The sequence below is a fragment of the Salvelinus alpinus genome, chromosome 10 (assembly GCF_045679555.1).
Source record: "Salvelinus alpinus chromosome 10, SLU_Salpinus.1, whole genome shotgun sequence".
Lineage (NCBI taxonomy): Eukaryota > Metazoa > Chordata > Actinopteri > Salmoniformes > Salmonidae > Salvelinus > Salvelinus alpinus.
The window spans coordinates 71,165,949-71,189,334 of NC_092095.1; the positions used below are offsets into that span (position 1 = coordinate 71,165,949).

At 48.0% G+C, this 23,386-nt stretch overlaps 2 protein-coding genes across 4 annotated transcripts in view; one reads left to right on the forward strand and one right to left on the reverse strand.

The window, feature by feature from the left end:
* Positions 1-320: 320 nt before the first annotated feature.
* Positions 321-23,386, reverse strand: part of ubac2 (UBA domain containing 2) — a 55,951-nt gene continuing 32,885 nt past the window's right edge. For both annotated transcript variants that reach the window (XM_071330863.1, XM_071330862.1), the window contains exons 5-9: positions 12,728-12,851; positions 10,002-10,049; positions 9,633-9,881; positions 1,574-1,888; positions 321-1,486 (exon numbers count right to left, since the gene is read on the reverse strand). In XM_071330863.1, the coding sequence (XP_071186964.1) occupies positions 1,373-1,486; positions 1,574-1,888; positions 9,633-9,881; positions 10,002-10,049; positions 12,728-12,851 (850 nt within the window). In that variant the 3' untranslated portion in view covers positions 321-1,372. The remainder of the gene's footprint in view (positions 1,487-1,573; positions 1,889-9,632; positions 9,882-10,001; positions 10,050-12,727; positions 12,852-23,386) is intronic.
* The window catches only part of gpr183b (G protein-coupled receptor 183b), a 33,195-nt gene continuing 26,624 nt past the window's right edge, over positions 16,816-23,386 (forward strand). The window contains exons 1-3 of one of the 2 annotated variants that reach the window (XM_071330865.1): positions 16,816-16,999; positions 19,700-19,723; positions 19,896-20,210. In XM_071330865.1, coding sequence (XP_071186966.1) covers positions 19,922-20,210 — 289 coding nt within the window. In that variant the 5' untranslated portion in view covers positions 16,816-16,999; positions 19,700-19,723; positions 19,896-19,921. The remainder of the gene's footprint in view (positions 17,000-19,699; positions 19,724-19,895; positions 20,211-23,386) is intronic. The other variant, XM_071330864.1, reaches the window with a different exon arrangement.

Here is a 23,386-nt window from a genome sequence, read left to right on the forward strand (position 1 = left end):
AGTTGGCTAGGCTGTTGTTGAAAGAATAGCACTTTGTGTTAAATATAAGACATTTTCCGACAAAATTGAGAATAAAAACGGGTTTATTGTCATGATTTCTAATTCTGCTGAGAATCAAACAGCAAAATTCAGAGCACCTTACAATTTAGGCTCTTGCAGAAAGTGCCTATTCTAACAACGACCTGGAGATGGCAGTGTAAAACTAATCTTTCTCTCAAAACAGTAACTATTATTCGCCATGTCAGTGCAGTCATCCCAAAGCACAATAAAATGTTACACGAGTAATGCTGTGAAGTAAAGCACAAAATCAGAAAAGCATCTGAAGGTGAGAGGTAGGTTTATTCATCAGGCCATTATACTGTTGTAACGCTGTATGGACAGCACTGTTACCACAGCAGAGCGCATTGCATATATTTCAGTGGTTGGAAGCAGTTTGTTAAATTGTTAATCATTTGTAATCTGTAGCATAATAACACCACACACGGGCATAGGTTAACCAAACAACAAGCACACCTCCGTTTATACAGTCAGTCACATAAAACAAAACAAAGTAAATAAAAAGTATATAAATAAGTGTTAAATGTGTGAAACAGTTTTCATAATTAATATCTTGTCACCATGATTTTATTCTATAGTGTAGTTAACCAGAATGTAGCCACTGAGCAGCTATACATACAAGCCATACACTAAGTATTACATGTGCAGACGTTTTTCATTGAGTATACAAGATTGACAGTTTCCATAATTTAGTATATTCTCCTCATTTCAAACCCCTGAGTGTGAGTGTTAAATAAGTGTCCATGGACAAATGACACAAAAGAAAACCTTTAGGGACTGGCGAATGTGTGTGTTTTCTGGGCGAAGGTGTGTGTGAGGTGGAGGAAGCCGCAATGAACCATGGTAATGGTAGAGTATAGAGAAGACACTAGATGCAACAAGCCCTGAGAATAGCAGCCTTCTGATCCTCCATCTTCTGTCCCTCAGCAGCAAGGTGACAGGACAGAGTATCCAAACTATCTGGAACAGCCCTCTTCACCCACTACCAGGAAGCACTGTGGACAGCCCTCTTCACCCACTACCAGGAAGCACTGTGGACAGCCCTCTTCACCCACTACCAGGAAGCACTGTGGACAGCCCTCTTCACCCTTCAGGAAGTGGACAGCAGCAGCATTACTGTCCTCCTCTCTCCTTTCCTCCTAGTAATTGTGTAGTCTGTGTTGAGTTATTCTCTGTGTAGTCCTCTGGAGTTCCAGAGCAGCCCGGTCACCCTGGCCTCAAACCCCAGGACCCTGCTCACTGGATCAGACCTAGACTTCATTCTGTTCCCTCTGTTGTTTTTCTCTCTCAGGTTCTACATCTTTCAAACTCCTCCCTACCCTAAATGCTGCAGCAGAAAGTTGGTTGCCACGTTGATGTCGTTGTTGGACGCTCTGAGGGCATCCTGAGCATCTATTCTGGAGAAGCCCATCTCCATCAATCTGGCAACCTAGGGAAACATAAATAAACACACACAAACATAAGATAAATGGTAAAGAAACGCAATTCCGTGTTTGCACTCACGCACAGTGCTCACCTGTTCTTCGGCTACAGGAGTGTTGACCAAGGGAGAAGCTGTGGGCTCCAGCAGTGGTGGAGCTGTGGGGTGGAGCTGCTGTGGAGAGGGGTGTGGCTGCAGTGGTGGAGCTGTGGGGTGGAGCTGCTGTGGAGAGGGGTGTGGCTGCAGCGGTGGAGAGGGGTGTGGCTGCAGCGGTGGAGAGGGGTGTGGCTGCAACAGTGGAGAGGGGTGTGGCTGCAACAGTGGAGAGGGGTGTGGTTGTAGCTCTGGGGGAAGGTTCTGTCCTCTGTGTCTCAGCAATGGGAAAAATCTGTTCCAGTTCATTAGGCCATTCTGGGAAGGACAGAGAGGGACAATCATGGTAAGTTCAAGACAACTGGGAACTCTGGGAAAATAAAAAAAGATCTCAGACGGAAAAATCACAACATCAGAGAAGTTGTAGCTCTAGGATGATGCCCGAGTTTCCAACTTGTAATTCTGAGATGAAGGTTCCACAATTAATGGCACCCTTAAAGATTATTGTGACATTTACCAAAATTCAACCAGGAATTAAATTCCACTTATTTAAGTTTACCTAAGTCTTAAAGAACTATATTGAGCCATTACACCACTTCCTGTTTCACTAGGGTATAAAAATGAGGTAACACGCATGCAATATCCCGCTGTCATCCAACACCATGAAGAAAACAAAATAACTGGCAGTTCAAAAGAGACAGATGGTCGTAGACCTTCATATATCACTGAGCACTGTCAGGGCAATTATTTTAAAAATCTAAAGATATGGAACAGTTAAACCTCACGGGTAGAGGATGGAAATGCATTTTGCCCCCCAGGATAGGTAGGAGGATGGTGAGAGAAGCAACAAAATCCCCAATAATCACTGTCAAAGAATTGCAAGCCTTGGTGGCGTCTTGGGGTCACCAGGTTTCAAAAAGCACCATCAGACGCCACCTCCACAGGCTCTTTGGAAGGGTTGCCAGAAGAAAGCCCTTTCTGACCCCAAGACACAGACGCAAGCGCTTGGAGTTTGCCAAACGTCATTCAAATTATGACTGGAAGAGGGTACTCTGGTCAGATGAGGCCAAAATTGAACGTTTTGGTCAGATACAGCATCGGCATGTTTGGCGTGGAAACAGAGATGCATACAAGGAGAGGCACGGTGAAATATGGTGGTGGGTCAGTGATGTTTTGGGTCTGTTTTAATTCCAGAGTTCCAGGGGCACTGGTTAAGATTGATGGCATAATGAATTCCACCAAGTATCTGACAATCTGGTTGCCTCTGCCAGAAGGCTGGGACCTGGCCGTATGTGGACTTTCCAACAAGACAATGACCCAAAACACACCTCAAGATCCACACAGAAATGGTTCTGTGACAACAAAATCAATGTTCTGCCATGGCCATCTCAGTCGCCGGACCTCAATCCAATGGAAAACCTGTGGGCTGAGTTGAAGAGGGAAGTTGATAAGCGCAAACCCAAGAATGTGAAGGATCTTGAAAGGATCTGCATAGAGGAATAGTCCAAAATCCCTCCAAATGTGTTCCTTAACCTTGTCAAACATGACAGGAAAAGACTTCATGCTGTTATCCTTGCCAGAGGTGGTTGCACTAAGTACTAAATGAGTGCCAATAATTATGAAACCTTGATTTTGGTGAAATTAATTTTGTATTAAATAATTGTATGATTTTGGTTGGTTCCATTGAAACATTTAATAAAGTCCAGTATTTCTCACATGTTGGTATTTTCAGTTTCTCTCTATAATTATATTGTTTATATATTGTTTATGCATTGCCAGTCAGGGGTGCCAGTAATTTTGGAGCACACTATATATATACACTGTATTGTATTTTAGTCAATGCCACTCCGACATTGCTCATCCTAATATTTCTATATTTCTTAATTCCATTCTTTTAGATGTGTGTGTATTGTTGTGAATTGTTAGATATTACTGCACTGTTGGAACTAGGAACACAAGCATTTCACTACACCCGCAATAACATCTGCTAAACACGTGACCAATAAAATGTGATTTGATTTAAATGGAAGACTCATCACAATGATTGGAAATGCACTATGTGGCTATAGCTAGCTAACTCTCATTATCTGTATAGGAGTCATCATTATCGACTTACATGTTTATTTCTTCAGATATACAAAGTGTCTCATCGCATCATGTCAGCTTCATTTCTGATACAGAGAAAATGGCTGACTCATACAAGCCGTGTCTGTAGCTTGTGTTCCTTGTAGTATGCCACTGTAGTATGCCACTGTAGAGTATGCCACTGTAGTATGCCACTGCAGTATGCCACTGTAGTATGCCACTGCAGTATGCCACTGTAGTATGCCACTGCAGTATGCCACTGTATAGTATGCCACTGCAGTATGCCACTGTAGAGTATGCCACTGTAGAGTATGCCACTGCAGTATGCCACTGTAGAGTATGCCACTGCAGTATGCCACTGTAGTATGCCACTGTAGAGTATGCCACTGTAGAGTATGCCACTGTAGTATGCCACTGCAGAGTATGCCACTGTAGAGTATGCCACTGTAGTATGCCACTGTAGAGTATGCCACTGTAGTATGCCACTGTAGAGTATGCCACTGTAGTATGCCACTGTAGAGTATGCCACTGTAGAGTATGCCACTGTAGAGTATGCCACTGTAGTATGCCACTGTAGTATGCCACTGTAGAGTATGCCACTGTAGTATGCCACTGTAGTATGCCACTGTAGAGTATGCCACTGTAGTATGCCACTGTAGTATGCCACTGTAGTATGCCACTGTTGAGTATGCCACTGCAGAGTATGCCACTGTTGAGTATGCCACTGCAGAGTATGCCACTGTAGAGTATGCCACTGTAGTATGCCACTGTAGTATGCCACTGTAGAGTATGCCACTGTAGAGTATGCCACTGTAGTATGCCACTGTAGAGTATGCCACTGTAGTATGCCACTGTAGTATGCCACTGTAGAGTATGCCACTGTAGTATGCCACTGTAGTATGCCACTGTAGAGTATGCCACTGCAGAGTATGCCACTGTAGAGTATGCCACTGTAGTATGCCACTGTAGTATGCCACTGTAGAGTATGCCACTGTAGTATGCCACTGTAGAGTATGCCACTGTAGAGTATGCCACTGTAGAGTATGCCACTGTAGAGTATGCCACTGTAGAGTATGCCACTGCAGTATGCCACTGTAGAGTATGCCACTGTAGAGTATGCCACTGTAGTATGCCACTGCAGTATGCCACTGCAGTATGCCACTGCAGTATGCCACTGTATAGTATGCCAGTGTAGTATGCCACTGTAGAGTATGCCACTGCAGTATGTCACTGCAGTATGCCACTGTAGAGTATGCCACTGTAGTATGCCACTGTAGAGTATGCCACTGTAGTATGCCACTGTAGAGTATGCCACTGTAGTATGCCACTGCAGTATGCCACTGCAGTATGCCACTGTAGTATGCCACTGTAGAGTATGCCACTGTAGTATGCCACTGTAGTATGCCACTGCAGTATGTCACTGTAGAGTATGCCACTGTAGTATGTCACTGTAGAGTATGCCACTGTAGTATGCCACTGTAGAGTATGCCACTGTACATTTACATTTTAAGTCATTTTTACATTTTAAGTCATTTAGCAGACGCTCTTATCCAGAGCGACTTACAAATTGGAAAGTTCATACATATTCATCCTGGTCCCCCCGTGGGGAATGAACCCACAACCCTGGCGTTGCAAGCGCCATGCTCTACCAACTGAGCCACACGGGACCACTGTAGTATGTCACTGTAGAGTATGCCACTGTAGAGTATGCCACTGTAGAGTATGCCACTGTAGAGTATGCCACTGTAGAGTATGCCACTGTAGTATGCCACTGTAGAGTATGCCACTGCAGTATGTCACTGCAGTATGTCACTGTATAGTATGCCACTGTAGTATGTCACTGTAGAGTATGCCACTGTAGAGTATGCCACTGTAGTATGCCACTTTAGTATGCCACTGTAGAGTATGCCACTGTAGAGTATGCCACTGTAGAGTATGCCACTGTAGAGTATGCCACTGCAGTATGTCACTGTAGAGTATGTCACTGTAGAGTATGCCACTGTAGTATGCCACTGTAGAGTATGCCACTGTAGTATGCCACTGTAGAGTATGCCACTGTAGTATGCCACTGTAGAGTATGCCACTGTAGAGTATGCCACTGTAGTATGCCACTGTAGAGTATGCCACTGTAGTATGCCACTGTAGAGTATGCCACTGTAGAGTATGCCACTGTAGAGTATGCCACTGTAGAGTATGCCACTGCAGTATGCCACTGCAGTATGCCACTGTAGTATGCCACTGTAGAGTATGCCACTGTAGAGTATGCCACTGTAGTATGCCACTGTAGAGTATGCCACTGTAGTATGCCACTGTGTAGTATGCCACTGTAGAGTATGCCACTGTAGTATGCCACTGTAGAGTATGCCACTGTAGAGTATGCCACTGTAGAGTATGCCACTGTAGTATGCCACTGTAGAGTATGCCACTGTAGTATGCCACTGTAGTATGCCACTGTAGAGTATGCCACTGTAGAGTATGCCACTGTAGTATGCCACTGTAGAGTATGCCACTGTAGTATGCCACTGCAGTATGCCACTGCAGTATGCCACTGCAGTATGCCACTGCAGTATGCCACTGCAGTATGCCACTGCAGTATGCCACTGTAGTATGCCACTGTAGTATGCCACTGTAGTATGCCACTGTAGTATGCCACTGTAGAGTATGCCACTGTAGAGTATGCCACTGTAGTATGCCACTGTAGAGTATGCCACTGCAGTATGTCACTGCAGTATGTCACTGTAGAGTATGCCACTGTAGTATGTCACTGTAGAGTATGCCACTGTAGAGTATGCCACTGTAGTATGCCACTTTAGTATGCCACTGTAGAGTATGCCACTGTAGAGTATGCCACTGTAGAGTATGCCACTGTAGAGTATGCCACTGCAGTATGTCACTGTAGAGTATGTCACTGTAGAGTATGCCACTGTAGAGAATGCCACTGTAGAGTATGCCACTGTAGTATGCCACTGTAGAGTATGCCACTGTAGTATGCCACTGTAGAGTATGCCACTGTAGAGTATGCCACTGTAGTATGCCACTGTAGAGTATGCCACTGTAGTATGCCACTGTAGAGTATGCCACTGTAGAGTATGCCACTGTAGAGTATGCCACTGTAGAGTATGCCACTGTAGAGTATGCCACTGCAGTATGCCACTGTAGAGTATGCCACTGTAGAGTATGCCACTGCAGTATGCCACTGTAGTATGCCACTGTAGAGTATGCCACTGTAGAGTATGCCACTGTAGTATGCCACTGTAGAGTATGCCACTGTAGTATGCCACTGTAGTATGCCACTGTAGAGTATGCCACTGTAGTATGCCACTGTAGAGTATGCCACTGTAGTATGCCACTGTAGAGTATGCCACTGTAGAGTATGCCACTGTAGTATGCCACTGTAGAGTATGCCACTGTAGTATGCCACTGTAGTATGCCACTGTAGAGTATGCCACTGTAGAGTATGCCACTGTAGTATGCCACTGTAGAGTATGCCACTGTAGTATGCCACTGCAGTATGCCACTGCAGTATGCCACTGCAGTATGCCACTGTAGAGTATGCCACTGCAGTATGCCACTGCAGTATGCCACTGCAGTATGCCACTGTAGTATGCCACTGTAGTATGCCACTGTAGTATGCCACTGTAGAGTATGCCACTGTAGTATGCCACTGTAGAGTATGCCACTGTAGTATGCCACTGTAGTATGCCACTGCAGTATGCCACTGTAGTATGCCACTGCAGTATGCCACTGTAGTATGCCACTGCAGTATGCCACTGTAGTATGCCACTGCAGTATGCCACTGTAGAGTATGCCACTGTAGTATGCCACTGTAGTATGCCACTGTAGAGTATGCCACTGTAGTATGCCACTGTAGAGTATGCCACTGTAGAGTATGCCACTGTAGTATGCCACTGTTGTATGCCACTGCAGTATGCCACTGTAGTATGCAGTGAGTATGCCACTGTAGTATGCCACTGTAGTATGCCACTGTAGAGTATGCCACTGTAGTATGCCACTGTAGAGTATGCCACTGTAGAGTATGCCACTGTAGTATGCCACTGTTGTATGCCACTGCAGTATGCCACTGTAGTATGCCACTGCAGTATGCCACTGTAGAGTATGCCACTGTAGTATGCCACTGTAGAGTATGCCACTGTAGAGTATGCCACTGTAGTATGCCACTGTAGTATGCCACTGTAGTATGCCACTGTAGTATGCCACTGCAGTATGCCACTGCAGTATGCCACTGTAGAGTATGCCACTGTAGAGTATGCCACTGTAGTATGCCACTGTAGAGTATGCCACTGTAGAGTATGCCACTGCAGTATGCCACTGTAGTATGCCACTGTAGTATGCCACTGCAGTATGCCACTGCAGTATGCCACTGTAGAGTATGCCACTGTAGTATGCCACTGTAGAGTATGCCACTGCAGTATGCCACTGCAGTATGCCACTGTAGTATGCCACTGCAGTATGCCACTGTAGTATGCCACTGCAGTATGCCACTGTAGAGTATGCCACTGTAGTATGTCACTGCAGTATGCCACTGTAGTATGCCACTGTAGTATGCCACTGTAGAGTATGCCACTGCAGTATGCCACTGCAGTATGCCACTGCAGTATGCCACTGTAGTATGCCACTGTAGTATGCCCCTGTAGAGTATGCCACTGCAGTATGCCACTGTAGTATGCCACTGTAGTATGCCACTGCAGTATGCCACTGCAGTATGCCACTGGCCTATTCTTTTAGCCCTCAAATGATGTCTTTTTCTGGCCATAGAATGCAAGGATGACATCTTCACCAACATTTAGAAATGACAGCTAAATGTAGTCATAGATGTTTTTGGGGCTTCGGGCTTATTTAATGATGCCTAAAATATCATTATTATTAAGTGTTACAGTTTTTTGTGGAGACCTTTGCCCGTCACCTTTAAACAATTTACAGCTCTGATTTTCTCCCCATCATAACAGCCGTAGGGGGTTAAATAGCATTGAATCAATTGAAAATGGTGAGAATCTGAGCTTTGCAACAATGCCAGAATTATTGCTGTCCTCCTAATATTAAATAAATAGCATTACATAGTATTACCAATTATTTAAAAAAGGCAAATGGAAAAATATAGCTTCGGATGTGATCAAAGCAAAAATGGCCAATATAAACATTATTGTTTCTATACAGAATAAAGGTCATGTACACTTTAGAAGAGCCCTGGCTGCACATCAGTTCAAAAGACAGTGACCGCCGGGAGCTGTGTGTTGGAAAGGCAGGCAGGACTATGAACTCAAGTAGCCGATGCATGTGAAGGACATTCATTCTGCCAATGAGAGGATTGCATTAAATATTCTGCAAAGGCATGCATGCTTCTGATTGGCCAGATCAGAAGGAGGGTCATGTCAAATGGAATGCCCATTAGTCTGTGTGTGTGTATGTGTCTAGTACTGTGTGTGTGGTACTGTGTGTGTGTGGCACTGTGTGTGTGTGTGTAGTACTGTGTGTGTGTGGAGTACTGTGTGTGTGTGTGTGTGTGTGTGTGTGTGTGTGTGTGTGTGTGTGTGTGTGGTACTGTGTGTGTGTGTGGTACTGTGTGTGTGTGTGTGTGTGTGTGTGTGTGTGTGTGTGTGTGTGTGTGTGTGTGTGTCTAGTACTGTGTGTGTGTGTATGTGTGTCTAGTACTGTGTGTGTGTCTAGTACTGTGTGTGTGTCTAGTACTGTGTGTGTGTCTAGTACTGTGTGTGTGTCTTGTACTGTGTGTGTGTGTGTGTGTGTGTGTGTGTGTGTGTGTGTGTGTGTGTGTGTGTGTGTGTGTCTAGTACTGTGTGTGTGTGTGTCTAGTACTGTGTGTCTAGTACTGTTTGTGTGTGTGTCTAGTACTGTGTGTGTGTGTGTGTGTGTGTGTGTGTGTGTGTGTGTGTGTGTGTGTGTGTGTGTGTGTGTGTGTGTGTGTGTGTGTGTGTGTGTGTGTGTGTGTGTGTGTCAATACCTGTGGCGGTCTGTGGTTCCTCCTCGCCTGCTGGAACTGGACCAGCAGCATCTGTTGATCATGGAGATCCATCCTCTGCTGTCTCTGGATGTCCAGCGTAGCCCCCATACCCAGGGGGGTTTCATTAGGGGGCGGGGGCCCGGAGAACAGGGGCTCCAGGACCAAGGCCCCGACACGGGACAGCCACCGGGGTACGAAGAGAAGCCGCTGCACCCTCAGAGCATTTCCGTGGTACAGCTTCCCAGAGACCTGAGGGGAACACGTGGCGTTGCGTGTGGATTTAGAATTTCTGAAGAAGTGACTGCGGTTGAGATAACGGTTGGGTAATACTGGTTGCTATGCAACAGGGTCAGTGTGGTGTGAACTCACCAGTCCACTGAGAGCAACGAGCCACATGAACGGACTGGAGGTCAGGAGCTGAAACACAACACAGAGTCATATTAACCACTGGACCACACTGACCCCCCACCATGCTGAACACTATGTAACTCTACATATTAACCACTGACCCCCACCATGCTGAACACTATGTAACTCTACATATTAACCACTGACCCCCACCATGCTGAACACTATGTAACTCTACATATTAACCACTGACCCCCCACCATGCTGAACACTATGTAACTCTACATATTAACCACTGACCCCCACCATGCTGAACACTATGTAACTCTACATATTAACCACTGACCCCCACCATGCTGAACACTATGTAACTCTACATATTAACCACTGACCCCCACCATGCTGAACACTATGTAACTCTACATATTAACCACTGACCCCCCACCATGCTGAACACTATGTACCTCTACATATTAACCACTGACCCCCACCATGCTGAACACTATGTAACTCTACATATTAACCACTGACCCCCCACCATGCTGAACACTATGTAACTCTACATATTAACCACTGACCCCCACCATGCTGAACACTATGTAACTCTACATATTAACCACTGACCCCCACCATGCTGAACACTATGTAACTCTACATATTAACCACTGACCCCCACCATGCTGAACACTATGTAACTCTACATATTAACCACTGACCCCCCACCATGCTGAACACTATGTAACTCTACATATTAACCACTGACCCCCACCATGCTGAACACTATGTAACTCTACATATTAACCACTGACCCCCCACCATGCTGAACACTATGTAACTCTACATATTAACCACTGACCCCCACCATGCTGAACACTATGTAACTCTACATATTAACCACTGACCCCCACCATGCTGAACACTATGTAACTCTACATATTAACCACTGACCCCCACCATGCTGAACACTATGTAACTCTACATATTAACCACTGACCCCCCACCATGCTGAACACTATGTAACTCTACATATTAACCACTGACCCCCCACCATGCTGAACACTATGTAACTCTACATATTAACCACTGACCCCCCACCATGCTGAACACTATGTAACTCTACATATTAACCACTGACCCCCCACCATGCTGAACACTATGTAACTCTACATATTAACCACTGACCCCCACCATGCTGAACACTATGTAACTCTACATATTAACCACTGACCCCCACCATGCTGAACACTATGTAACTCTACATATTAACCACTGACCCCCACCATGCTGAACACTATGTAACTCTACATATTAACCACTGACCCCCACCATGCTGAACACTATGTAACTCTACATATTAACCACTGACCCCCCACCATGCTGAACACTATGTAACTCTACATATTAACCACTGACCCCCCACCATGCTGAACACTATGTAACTCTACATATTAACCACTGACCCCCCACCATGCTGAACACTATGTAACTCTACATATTAACCACTGACCCCCACCATGCTGAACACTATGTAACTCTACATATTAACCACTGACCCCCACCATGCTGAACACTATGTAACTCTACATATTAACCACTGACCCCCACCATGCTGAACACTATGTAACTCTACATATTAACCACTGACCCCCACCATGCTGAACACTATGTAACTCTACATATTAACCACTGACCCCCACCATGCTGAACACTATGTAACTCTACATATTAACCACTGACCCCCCACCATGCTGAACACTATGTAACTCTACATATTAACCACTGACCCCCACCATGCTGAACACTATGTAACTCTACATATTAACCACTGACCCCCCACCATGCTGAACACTATGTAACTCTACATATTAACCACTGACCCCCACCATGCTGAACACTATGTAACTCCATATTAACCACTGACCCCCACCATGCTGAACACTATGTAACTCTACATATTAACCACTGACCCCCCACCATGCTGAACACTATGTAACTCTACATATTAACCACTGACCCCCCACCATGCTGAACACTATGTAACTCTACATATTAACCACTGACCCCCACCATGCTGAACACTATGTAACTCTACATATTAACCACTGACCCCCACCATGCTGAACACTATGTAACTCTACATATTAACCACTGACCCCCACCATGCTGAACACTATGTAACTCTACATATTAACCACTGACCCCCCACCATGCTGAACACTATGTAACTCTACATATTAACCACTGACCCCCACCATGCTGAACACTATGTAACTCTACATATTAACCACTGACCCCCCACCATGCTGAACACTATGTAACTCTACATATTAACCACTGACCCCCACCATGCTGAACACTATGTAACTCTACATATTAACCACTGACCCCCCACCATGCTGAACACTATGTAACTCTACATATTAACCACTGACCCCCACCATGCTGAACACTATGTAACTCTACATATTAACCACTGACCCCCACCATGCTGAACACTATGTAACTCTACATATTAACCACTGACCCCCCACCATGCTGAACACTATGTAACTCTACATATTAACCACTGACCCCCCACCATGCTGAACACTATGTAACTCTACATATTAACCACTGACCCCCCCACCATGCTGAACACTATGTAACTCTACATATTAACCACTGACCCCCACCATGCTGAACACTATGTAACTCTACATATTAACCACGGACCCCCACCATGCTGAACACTATGTAACTCTACATACCTGCAGGCCTACAATGTAAACCAGGGACTTGTTAGTTATGGAGATCTGACCAAGGAGTTGAGTGACTGGAACCTTGGGGATGGAGGAGTAGAAAGGTACAAACAGGCTGAACACTGGGCCTAGCCTGGAGGAGAGAGAGGGGAGGGGGGAGGAGAGGGGGAGGGAGAAGGGAGAGGGGGGAGGAGAGAGGGGAGGAAAGGAGGAGAAAGGAGGGGGGAGAGGAGAGCGGTGAGGGGGGAGGAGAGGAGAGGGGAGGAAAGGAGGAGAGAGGGGAGGAGAGAGGGGAGGAGAGAGGAGAGCGGGGAGGGGGGAGGAGAGGGGAGGAAAGGAGGAGAAAGGAGGAGAGAGGGGAGGAGAGAGGGGGAGAGGAGAGCGGGGAGGGGGGAGGAGAGAGGGGGGAGAGGAGAGCGGGGAGGAGAGGGGGGAGGAGAGGAGAGAGGGGGGAGGAGAGAGGGGGAGAGGAGAGCGGGGAGGGGGGAGGAGAGGGGAGGAAAGGAGGAGAAAGGAGGAGAGAGGGGAGGAGAGCGGGGAGGGGGGAGGAGAGGAGAGGGGGGAGGGGGGAGGAGAGGGCGGGAGAGGAGAGCGGGGAGGGGGGAGGAGAGGGGAGGAAAGGAGGAGAAAGGAGGAGAGCGGGGAGGGGGGAGGAGAGAGGGGGGAGGGGGGAGGAGAGAGGGGGGGAGGGGGGAGGAGAGAGGGGGGAGAGGAGAGCGGGGAGGGGGGAGGAGAGGGGAGGAAAGGAGGAGAGAGGGGAGGAAAGGAGGAGAAAGGAGGAGAGAGGGGAGGGGGGAGGAGAGGGGAGGAAAGGAGGAGAGAGTGGAGGAAAGGAGGAGAAAGGAGGAGAGAGGGGAGGGGGGAGGAGAGAGGGGAGGAAAGGAGGAGAGAGGGGAGGGGGGAGGAGAGGGGGGAGGAGAGAGGGGAGGAAAGGATGAGAGAGGGGAGGGGGGAGGAAAGGAGGAGAGAGGGGAGGAAAGGAGGAGAGAGGGGAGGGAGAAAGGGGGAGATGGTTAACACAATGTTCTGTTCACATACACCAAACCTCTGAGCAGATCTACAGTAAAGTCTATTTCTAATAGAGGAAGTAAGAGTGAATCATTATAGACCAGCAGCTAACCTGCCATTACATTCACCCACACCAGGACACGCAGTCACCCACCCACACACCAGGACACGCAGTCACCCACCCACACACCAGGACATGTACAGTCACCCACCCACACACCAGGACATGTACAGTCACCCACCCACACACCAGGACATGTACAGTCACCCACCCACACACCAGGACATGTACAGTCACCCACCCACACACCAGGACACGTACAGTCACCCACCCACCCACACACAAGGACACACACAGTCACCCACCCACACACCAGGACACGCAGTCACCCACCCACACACCAGGACATGTACAGTCACCCACCCACACACCAGGACACGCACAGTCACCCACCCACACACCAGGACACGCACAGTCACCCACCCACACACCAGGACACGCACAGTCACCCACCCACACACCAGGACACGCACAGTCACCCACCCACACACCAGGACACGCACAGTCACCCACCCACACACCAGGACACGCACAGTCACCCACCCACACACCAGGACACGCACAGTCACCCACCCACACACCAGGACATGTACAGTCACCCACCCACACACCAGGACACGCAGTCACCCACCCACACACCAGGACATGTACAGTCACCCACCCACACACCAGGACATGTACAGTCACCCACCCACACACCAGGACATGTACAGTCACCCACCCACCCACACACCAGGACACGCACAGTCACCCACCCACACACCAGGACACGCAGTCACCCACCCACACACCATGACACGCACAGTCACCCACCCACACACCAGGACACGCACAGTCACCCACCCACACACCAGGACACGCAGTCACCCACCCACACACCATGACACGCACAGTCACCCACCCACACACCAGGACACGCACAGTCACCCACACACACACACACACGAGGACACGCAGTCACCCACACACACAGTCACCCACACACCAGGACACACACAGTCACCCACACACACACACCAGGACACACACAGTCACCCACACACACACACACACGAGGACACACACAGTCACCCACACACACACACACACACGAGGACACGCACAGTCACCCACCCACACACCAGGACATGTACAGTCACCCACCCACACACCAGGACATGTACACACACAGTCACCCACACGAGGACACGCAGTCACCCACACACACGAGGACACGCACAGTCACCCACACACACCAGAACACGCAGTCACCCACACACGAGGACACTTACAGTCACCCACACACACACGAGGACACTCACAGTCACCCACACACACACGAGGACACTCAGTCACCCACACACACGAGAACACTCACAGTCACCCACACACACACGAGAACACGCAGTCACCCACACTCACAGTCACCCACACACACGAGAACACGCACGGTCACCCACACACACGAGGACACGCACGGTCACCCATACACACACGAGGACACGCACAGTCACCCACACACACACGAGGACACGCACGGTCACCCATACACACGAGGACACGCACGGTCACCCATACACACACACGAGGACACGCACGGTCACCCACACGAGAACACGCACGGTCACCCATACACACACACACACGAGGACACGCACGGTCACCCATACACACGAGAACACGCACAGTCACCCACACTCACAGTCACCCACACACACGAGAACACGCACAGTCACCCACACACACGAGGACACGCACAGTCACCCACACACACGAGGACACGCACGGTCACCCATACACACGAGGACACGCACGGTCACCCATACACACGAGGACACGCACGGTCACCCACACGAGGACACGCACGGTCACACACACGAGGACACGCATGGTCACACACACGAGGACACGCATGGTCACACACACACACAGAATGGAGATGAGCATCACAGGATGAGCCATATCTGATACGGTGAACCATATCTGATATGTCCATGTTTGACGCAGGCACTAAAACAGACTTTAGTACACACACACACCACTACTACTAGTAATAGTGAGAGCCTGAGGGTATGAATACAGTTCGTATTAAAAGTAGAGAGCAGATTCATTTCTATGAACTACACATGAAGGGTCAGAATGAGGAACATGACGGCAGCCCAGAGAGGTCATGAGAGGGTCCCCCGGTAACATCGCACCATGAGCCCCCCGGTAACATCGCACCACGAGGTCCCTGGTAACATCACACCACGAGCCCCCCGGTAACATCACATCACGAGCCCCCCGGTAACATCGCACCACGAGGTCCCTGGTAACATCACACCACGAGCCCCCCGGTAACATCACATCACGAGCCCCCCGGTAACATCACACCACGAAGCCCCTGGTAACATCGCACCACGAGCCCCCCGGTAACATCGCACCACGAGGTCCCTGGTAACATCGCACCACGAGGTCCCCGGTAACATCACACCACGAGCCCCCCGGTAACATCACATCACGAGCCCCCCGGTAACATCGCACCACGAGGTCCCCGGTAACATCACACCACGAGGTCCCCAGTAATATCACACCACGAAGCCCCCGGTAACATCGCACCACGAGCCCCCCGGTAACATCGCACCACGAGGTCCCCGGTAACATCACACCACGAGCCCCCCGGTAACATCACACCACGAGCCCCCCGGTAACATCGCACCACGAGCCCCCCGGTAACATCGCACCACGAGGTCCCTGGTAATTCCCAGTCAGGATTGGGTCAATATCCTTCTTCCTCTTTCCTCTAATTTCTCCTGTTCACTTGAAGAAAAGATGGCATTCAGCCAAGTTCTCACTCATATTTGTGCCCTTGATATTATGTTGAGTGCTTGATATCCTTACAAACATCAATACACATGCTGAAAATGATTCATCCTGTTGATCAAATAAATGAATCTTTACAAATTTCGAAGAGGCGCTTGCACCCACACACCCACCCACTCAGAATAAAGGTAGGGAGGGGTTGCTTGCAGTGCAGGAAATGATAAGTGTGTGTTTGGGTACTGGCTGTGGCAGAAGCTGCACACTTCTGCATCGTCGGCCGTAGCTGATGCAACAGAGAAATATATCTGATAGTTGTTGAGTTTCAGTCTCTGGCTGACCTCACATGGCTCTGGAGTCTGTTCCGCACACAGGGGATCAACGTCTCTTCTGAAACATCACTGACGAGTGACAATTAAGAGCACTTCCATCTGGTGAGTACAGGCTAATACAGTATGTGGTCTACACAGGTATGGTACAGGCTAATACAGTATGTGTTTTACACAGGTATGGTACAGGCTAATACAGTATGTGGTTTACACAGGTATGGTACAGGCTAATACAGTATGTGGTTTACCCAGGTATGGTACAGGCTAATACAGTATGTGGTTTACCCAGGTATGGTACAGTATAATACAGTATGTGGTTTACACAGGTATGGTACAGGCTAATACAGTATGTGGTCTACACAGGTATGGTACAGGCTAATACAGTATGTGGTTTACCCAGGTATGGTACAGGCTAATACAGTATGTGGTCTACACAGGTATGGTACAGGCTAATACAGCATGTGGTTTACACAGGTATGGTACAGGCTAATACAGTATGTGGTTTACCCAGGTATGGTACAGGCTAATACAGTATGTGGTTTACCCAGGTATGGTACAGGCTAATACAGTATGTGGTTTACCCAGGTATGGTACAGGCTAATACAGTATGTGGTCTACACAGGTATGGTACAGGCTAATACAGTATGTGGTTTACCCAGGTATGGTACAGGCTAATACAGTATGTGGTTTACACAGGTATGGTACAGGCTAATACAGTATGTGGTTTACCCAGGTATGGTACAGGCTAATACAGTATGTGGTTTACACAGGTATGGTACAGGCTAATACAGCATGTGGTTTACACAGGTATGGTACAGGCTAATACAGTATGTGGTCTACACAGGTATGGTACAGGCTAATACAGTATGTGGTTTACACAGGTATGGTACAGGCTAATACAGTATGTGGTTTACACAGGTATGGTACAGGCTAATACAGTATGTGGTCTACACAGGTATGGTACAGGCTAATACAGTATGTGGTTTACACAGGTATGGTACAGGCTAATACAGTATGTGGTTTACACAGGTATGGTACAGGCTAATACAGTATGTGGTTTACACAGGTATGGTACAGGCTAATACAGTATGTGGTTTACACAGGTATGGTACAGGCTAATACAGTATGTGGTTTACACAGGTATGGTACAGGCTAATACAGTATGTGGTCTACACAGGTATGGTACAGGCTAATACAGTATGTGGTTTACACAGGTATGGTACAGGCTAATACAGTATGTGGTCTACACAGGTATGGTACAGGCTAATACAGTATGTGGTTTACACAGGTATGGTACAGGCTAATACAGTATGTGGTTTACACAGGTATGGTACAGGCTAATACAGTATGTGGTCTACACAGGTATGGTACAGGCTAATACAGTATGTGGTTTACCCAGGTATGGTACAGGCTAATACAGTATGTGGTTTACCCAGGTATGGTACAGGCTAATACAGTATGTGGTTTACACAGGTATGGTACAGGCTAATACAGTATGTGGTTTACACAGGTATGGTACAGGCTAATACAGTATGTTGTCTACACAGGTATGGTACAGTATAATACAGTATGTGGTTTACCCAGGTATGGTACAGGCTAATACAGTATGTGGTTTACCCAGGTATGGTACAGGCTAATACAGTATGTGGTTTACCCAGGTATGGTACAGGCTAATACAGCATGTGGTTTACCCAGGTATGGTACAGGCTAATACAGTATGTGGTCTACACAGGTATGGTACAGGCTAATACAGTATGTGGTTTACCCAGGTATGGTACAGGCTAATACAGTATGTTGTTTACACAGGTATGGTACAGGCTAATACAGTATGTGGTCTACACAGGTATGGTACAGGCTAATACAGTATGTGGTCTACACAGGTATGGTACAGGCTAATACAGTATGTTGTTTACCCAGGTATGGTACAGGCTAATACAGTATGTTGTTTACACAGGTATGGTACAGGCTAATACAGTATGTGGTTTACCCAGGTATGGTACAGTATAATACAGTATGTCGTTTACACAGGTATGGTACAGGCTAATACAGTATGTGGTCTACACAGGTATGGTACAGGCTAATACAGTATGTGGTTTACCCAGGTATGGTACAGGCTAATACAGTATGTTGTTTACACAGATATGGTACAGTATAATACAGTATGTCGTTTACACAGGTATGATACTGTATTAGACCATGTCGTTTACACAGATATGGTACAGTATAATACAGTATGTAGTTTACACTGGTATGAGAGTGTATAATACCAGTGGTGTAAAGTACTTAAGTAAAAATACATTAAAGTACTACTTAAGTAGTTCTTTGTAGAATCTGTACTTTAATTTTTATATTTTTGACAATTTTACTTTTACTTCACTACTTTCCTAAAGAAAATATGGCACTTTTTACTCCATACATTTTCTGACACCCAAAGTACTCATTACATTTTGAATGCTTAGCAGGACAGGAAAATTGTCAAATTCACACACTTTCAAGAGCACACGTGGTCATCCCTCCTGCCTCTGGCCTGGAGGACTCACTAAACAAGTGATTTATACTTTCACTTTTACTTTTGACACAAGTATATTTGAGCAATTACATTTACTTTTGACACTTAAGTATATTTACAACCAAATACTTTTACTCAAGAAGTATTTTACTGGCTGACTTTCACTTTTACTTGAGTAACTTTCTATTAAAAAGGTATCTATACTTTTACTAAAGTATGACAATTGGGTACTTTTTCCACCACTGTATAATACAGTATGTAGTTTACACAGGTTTAAGCATGGATCTTTTTCACAGGAAAGTGAATTTCCCCCACAAATTGTGAGTATATTTTGGGTTGCATTTATTGCGTTCATAAGTGTTATAGAGCAAATGATGCATGACAAATGGAACATTGCTCTTATTTTGTCCGTTGATTTTAAACTACTGCAAGTGTCCACAATCTTGTGAGGCACACCTATCTTCACCCAAACCCTCATCTGCTGTGCTTCAGATTTACACTTCCTGTTACTAAGCATCATGTCGTGGTCGGAGGGTGTGAACTCCACTCTGAACCTTCACTCCAACACCTCCTCCTCTCTGGTCTGCACCAACCTGTACGACCACCGCCCCGTCGCCCGCGTCCTCATGTCTCTCCACTACAGCCTGGTCTTCATGCTCGGCCTCCTAGGTAACGCCCTGGCACTGCACGTCATCAGACCCAACCTGGCCCAGATCAACTCTACCACACTCTACTCTGCCAACCTGGCCGCCTCCGACGTCCTCTTCACCCTGGCCCTGCCTCTGAGGATAGCCTACTACGCCCTAGGTCAGTGATACTCCACTACTATGCCCTAGGTCAGTGATACTCCCACTACTACGCCCTAGGTCAGTGATACTCCCACTACTACTACGCCCTAGGTCAGTGATACTCCCACTACTACTACGCCCTAGGTCAGTGATACTCCCACTACTACTACGCCCTAGGTCAGTGATACTCCCACTACTACGCCCTAGGTCAGTGATACTCCCACTACTACTACGCCCTAGGTCAGTGATACTCCCACTACTACTACGCCCTAGGTCAGTGATACTCCCACTACTACTACGCCCTAGGTCAGTGATACTCCCACTACTACGCCGCCCTAGGTCAGTGATACTCCCACTACTACGCCGCCCTAGGTCAGTGATACTCCACTAATACGCCGCCCTAGGTCAGTGATACACCCACTACTACGCCGCCCTAGGTCAGTGATACTCCCACTACTACGCCGCCCTAGGTCAGTGATACACCCACTACTACGCCGCCTAGGTCAGTGATACTCCACTACTACGCCGCCCTAGGTCAGTGATACTCCACTACTACTACGCCCTAGGTCAGTGATACTCCCACTACTACGCCGCCCTAGGTCAGTGATACTCCCACTACTACGCCGCCCTAGGTCAGTGATACTCCACTAATACGCCGCCCTAGGTCAGTGATACACCCACTACTACGCCGCCTAGGTCAGTGATACTCCACTACTACGCCGCCCTAGGTCAGTGATACTCCACTACTACTACGCCCTAGGTCAGTGATACTCCCACTACTACTACGCCCTAGGTCAGTGATACACCCACTACTACGCCGCCCTAAGTCAGTGATACTCCCACTACTACGCCCTAGGTCAGTGATACTCCCACTACTATTACGCCCTAGGTCAGTGATACACCCACTACTACGCCGCCCTAAGTCAGTGATACTCCCACTACTACGCCCTAGGTCAGTGATACTCCCACTACTACGCCCTAGGTCAGTGATACTCCCACTACTACGCCCTAGGTCAGTGATACTCCACTACTACGCCAGTGATACTCCCACTACTACTACGCCCTAGGTCAGTGATACTCCACTACTACTACGCCCTAGGTCAGTGATACTCCACTACTACGCCAGTGATACTCCCACTACTACTACGCCCTAGGTCAGTGATACTCCCACTACTACGCCCTAGGTCAGTGATACTCCACTACTACTACGCCCTAGGTCAGTGATACTCCCACTATTACTACGCCCTAGGTCAGTGATACTCCCACTACTACGCCGCCTAGGTCAGTGATACTCCTACTACGCCGCCCTAGGTCAGTGATACTCCACTACTACTACGCCCTAGGTCAGTGATACTCCACTACTACTACGCCCTAGGTCAGTGATACTCCCACTACTACTACGCCCTAGGCCAGTGATACTCCCCTACTACGCCCTAGGTCAGTGATACTCCACTACTACGCCCTAGGTCAGTGATACTCCACTACTACTACGCCCTAGGTCAGTGATACTCCCACTACTACTACGCCCTAGGTCAGTGATACTCCCCTACGCCGCCCTAGGTCAGTGATACTCCCACTACTACGCCCTAGGTCAGTGATACTCCACTACTACGCCCTAGGTCAGTGATACTCCACTACTACGCCCTAGGTCAGTGATACTCCACTACTACGCCAGTGATACTCCCACTACTACTACGCCCTAGGTCAGTGATACTCCCACTACTACGCCCTAGGTCAGTGATACTCCACTACTACTACGCCCTAGGTCATTGATACTCCACTACTACGCCAGTGATACTCCCACTACTACTACGCCCTAGGTCAGTGATACTCCCACTACTACGCCCTAGGTCAGTGATACTCCACTACTACTACGCCCTAGGTCAGTGATACTCCACTACTACTACGCCCTAGGTCAGTGATACTCCCACTATTACTACGCCCTAGGTCAGTGATACTCCCACTACTACGCCGCCTAGGTCAGTGATACTCCTACTACGCCGCCCTAGGTCAGTGATACTCCACTACTACTACGCCCTAGGTCAGTGATACTCCCACTACTACTACGCCCTAGGTCAGTGATACTCCCACTACTACGCCCTAGGTCAGTGATACTCCACTACTACTACGCCCTAGGTCATTGATACTCCACTACTACGCCAGTGATACTCCCACTACTACTACGCCCTAGGTCAGTGATACTCCCACTACTACGCCCTAGGTCAGTGATACTCCACTACTACTACGCCCTAGGTCAGTGATACTCCCACTATTACTACGCCCTAGGTCAGTGATACTCCCACTACTACGCCGCCTAGGTCAGTGATACTCCTACTACGCCGCCCTAGGTCAGTGATACTCCACTACTACTACGCCCTAGGTCAGTGATACTCCCACTACTACTACGCCCTAGGCCAGTGATACTCCCCTACTACGCCCTAGGTCAGTGATACTCCACTACTACGCCCTAGGTCAGTGATACTCCACTACTACGCCCTAGGTCAGTGATACTCCACTACTACTACGCCCTAGGTCAGTGATACTCCCACTACTACTACGCCCTAGGCCAGTGATACTCCCCTACGCCGCCCTAGGTCAGTGATACTCCCACTACTACGCCCTAGGTCAGTGATACTCCACTACTACGCCCTAGGTCAGTGATACTCCATTACTACGCCCTAGGTCAGTGATACTCCACTACTACGCCAGTGATACTCCCACTACTACTACGCCCTAGGTCAGTGATACTCCCACTACTACGCCCTAGGTCAGTGATACTCCACTACTACTACGCCCTAGGTCAGTGATACTCCACTACTACGCCAGTGATACTCCCACTACTACTACGCCCTAGGTCAGTGATACTCCCCTACGCCGCCCTAGGTCAGTGATACTCCCACTACTACGCCCTAGGTCAGTGATACTCCACTACTACTACGCCCTAGGTCAGTGATACTCCCACTACTACTACGCCCTAGGTCAGTGATACTCCACTACTACGCCAGTGATACTCCACTACGCCGCCCTAGGTCAGTGATACTCCCACTACTACGCCGCCCTAGGTCAGTGATACTCCCACTACTACGCCGCCTAGGTCAGTGATACTCCACTACTACGCCGCCCTAGGTCAGTGATACTCCCACTACTACTACGCCCTAGGTCAGTGATACTCCACTACTACGCCAGTGATACTCC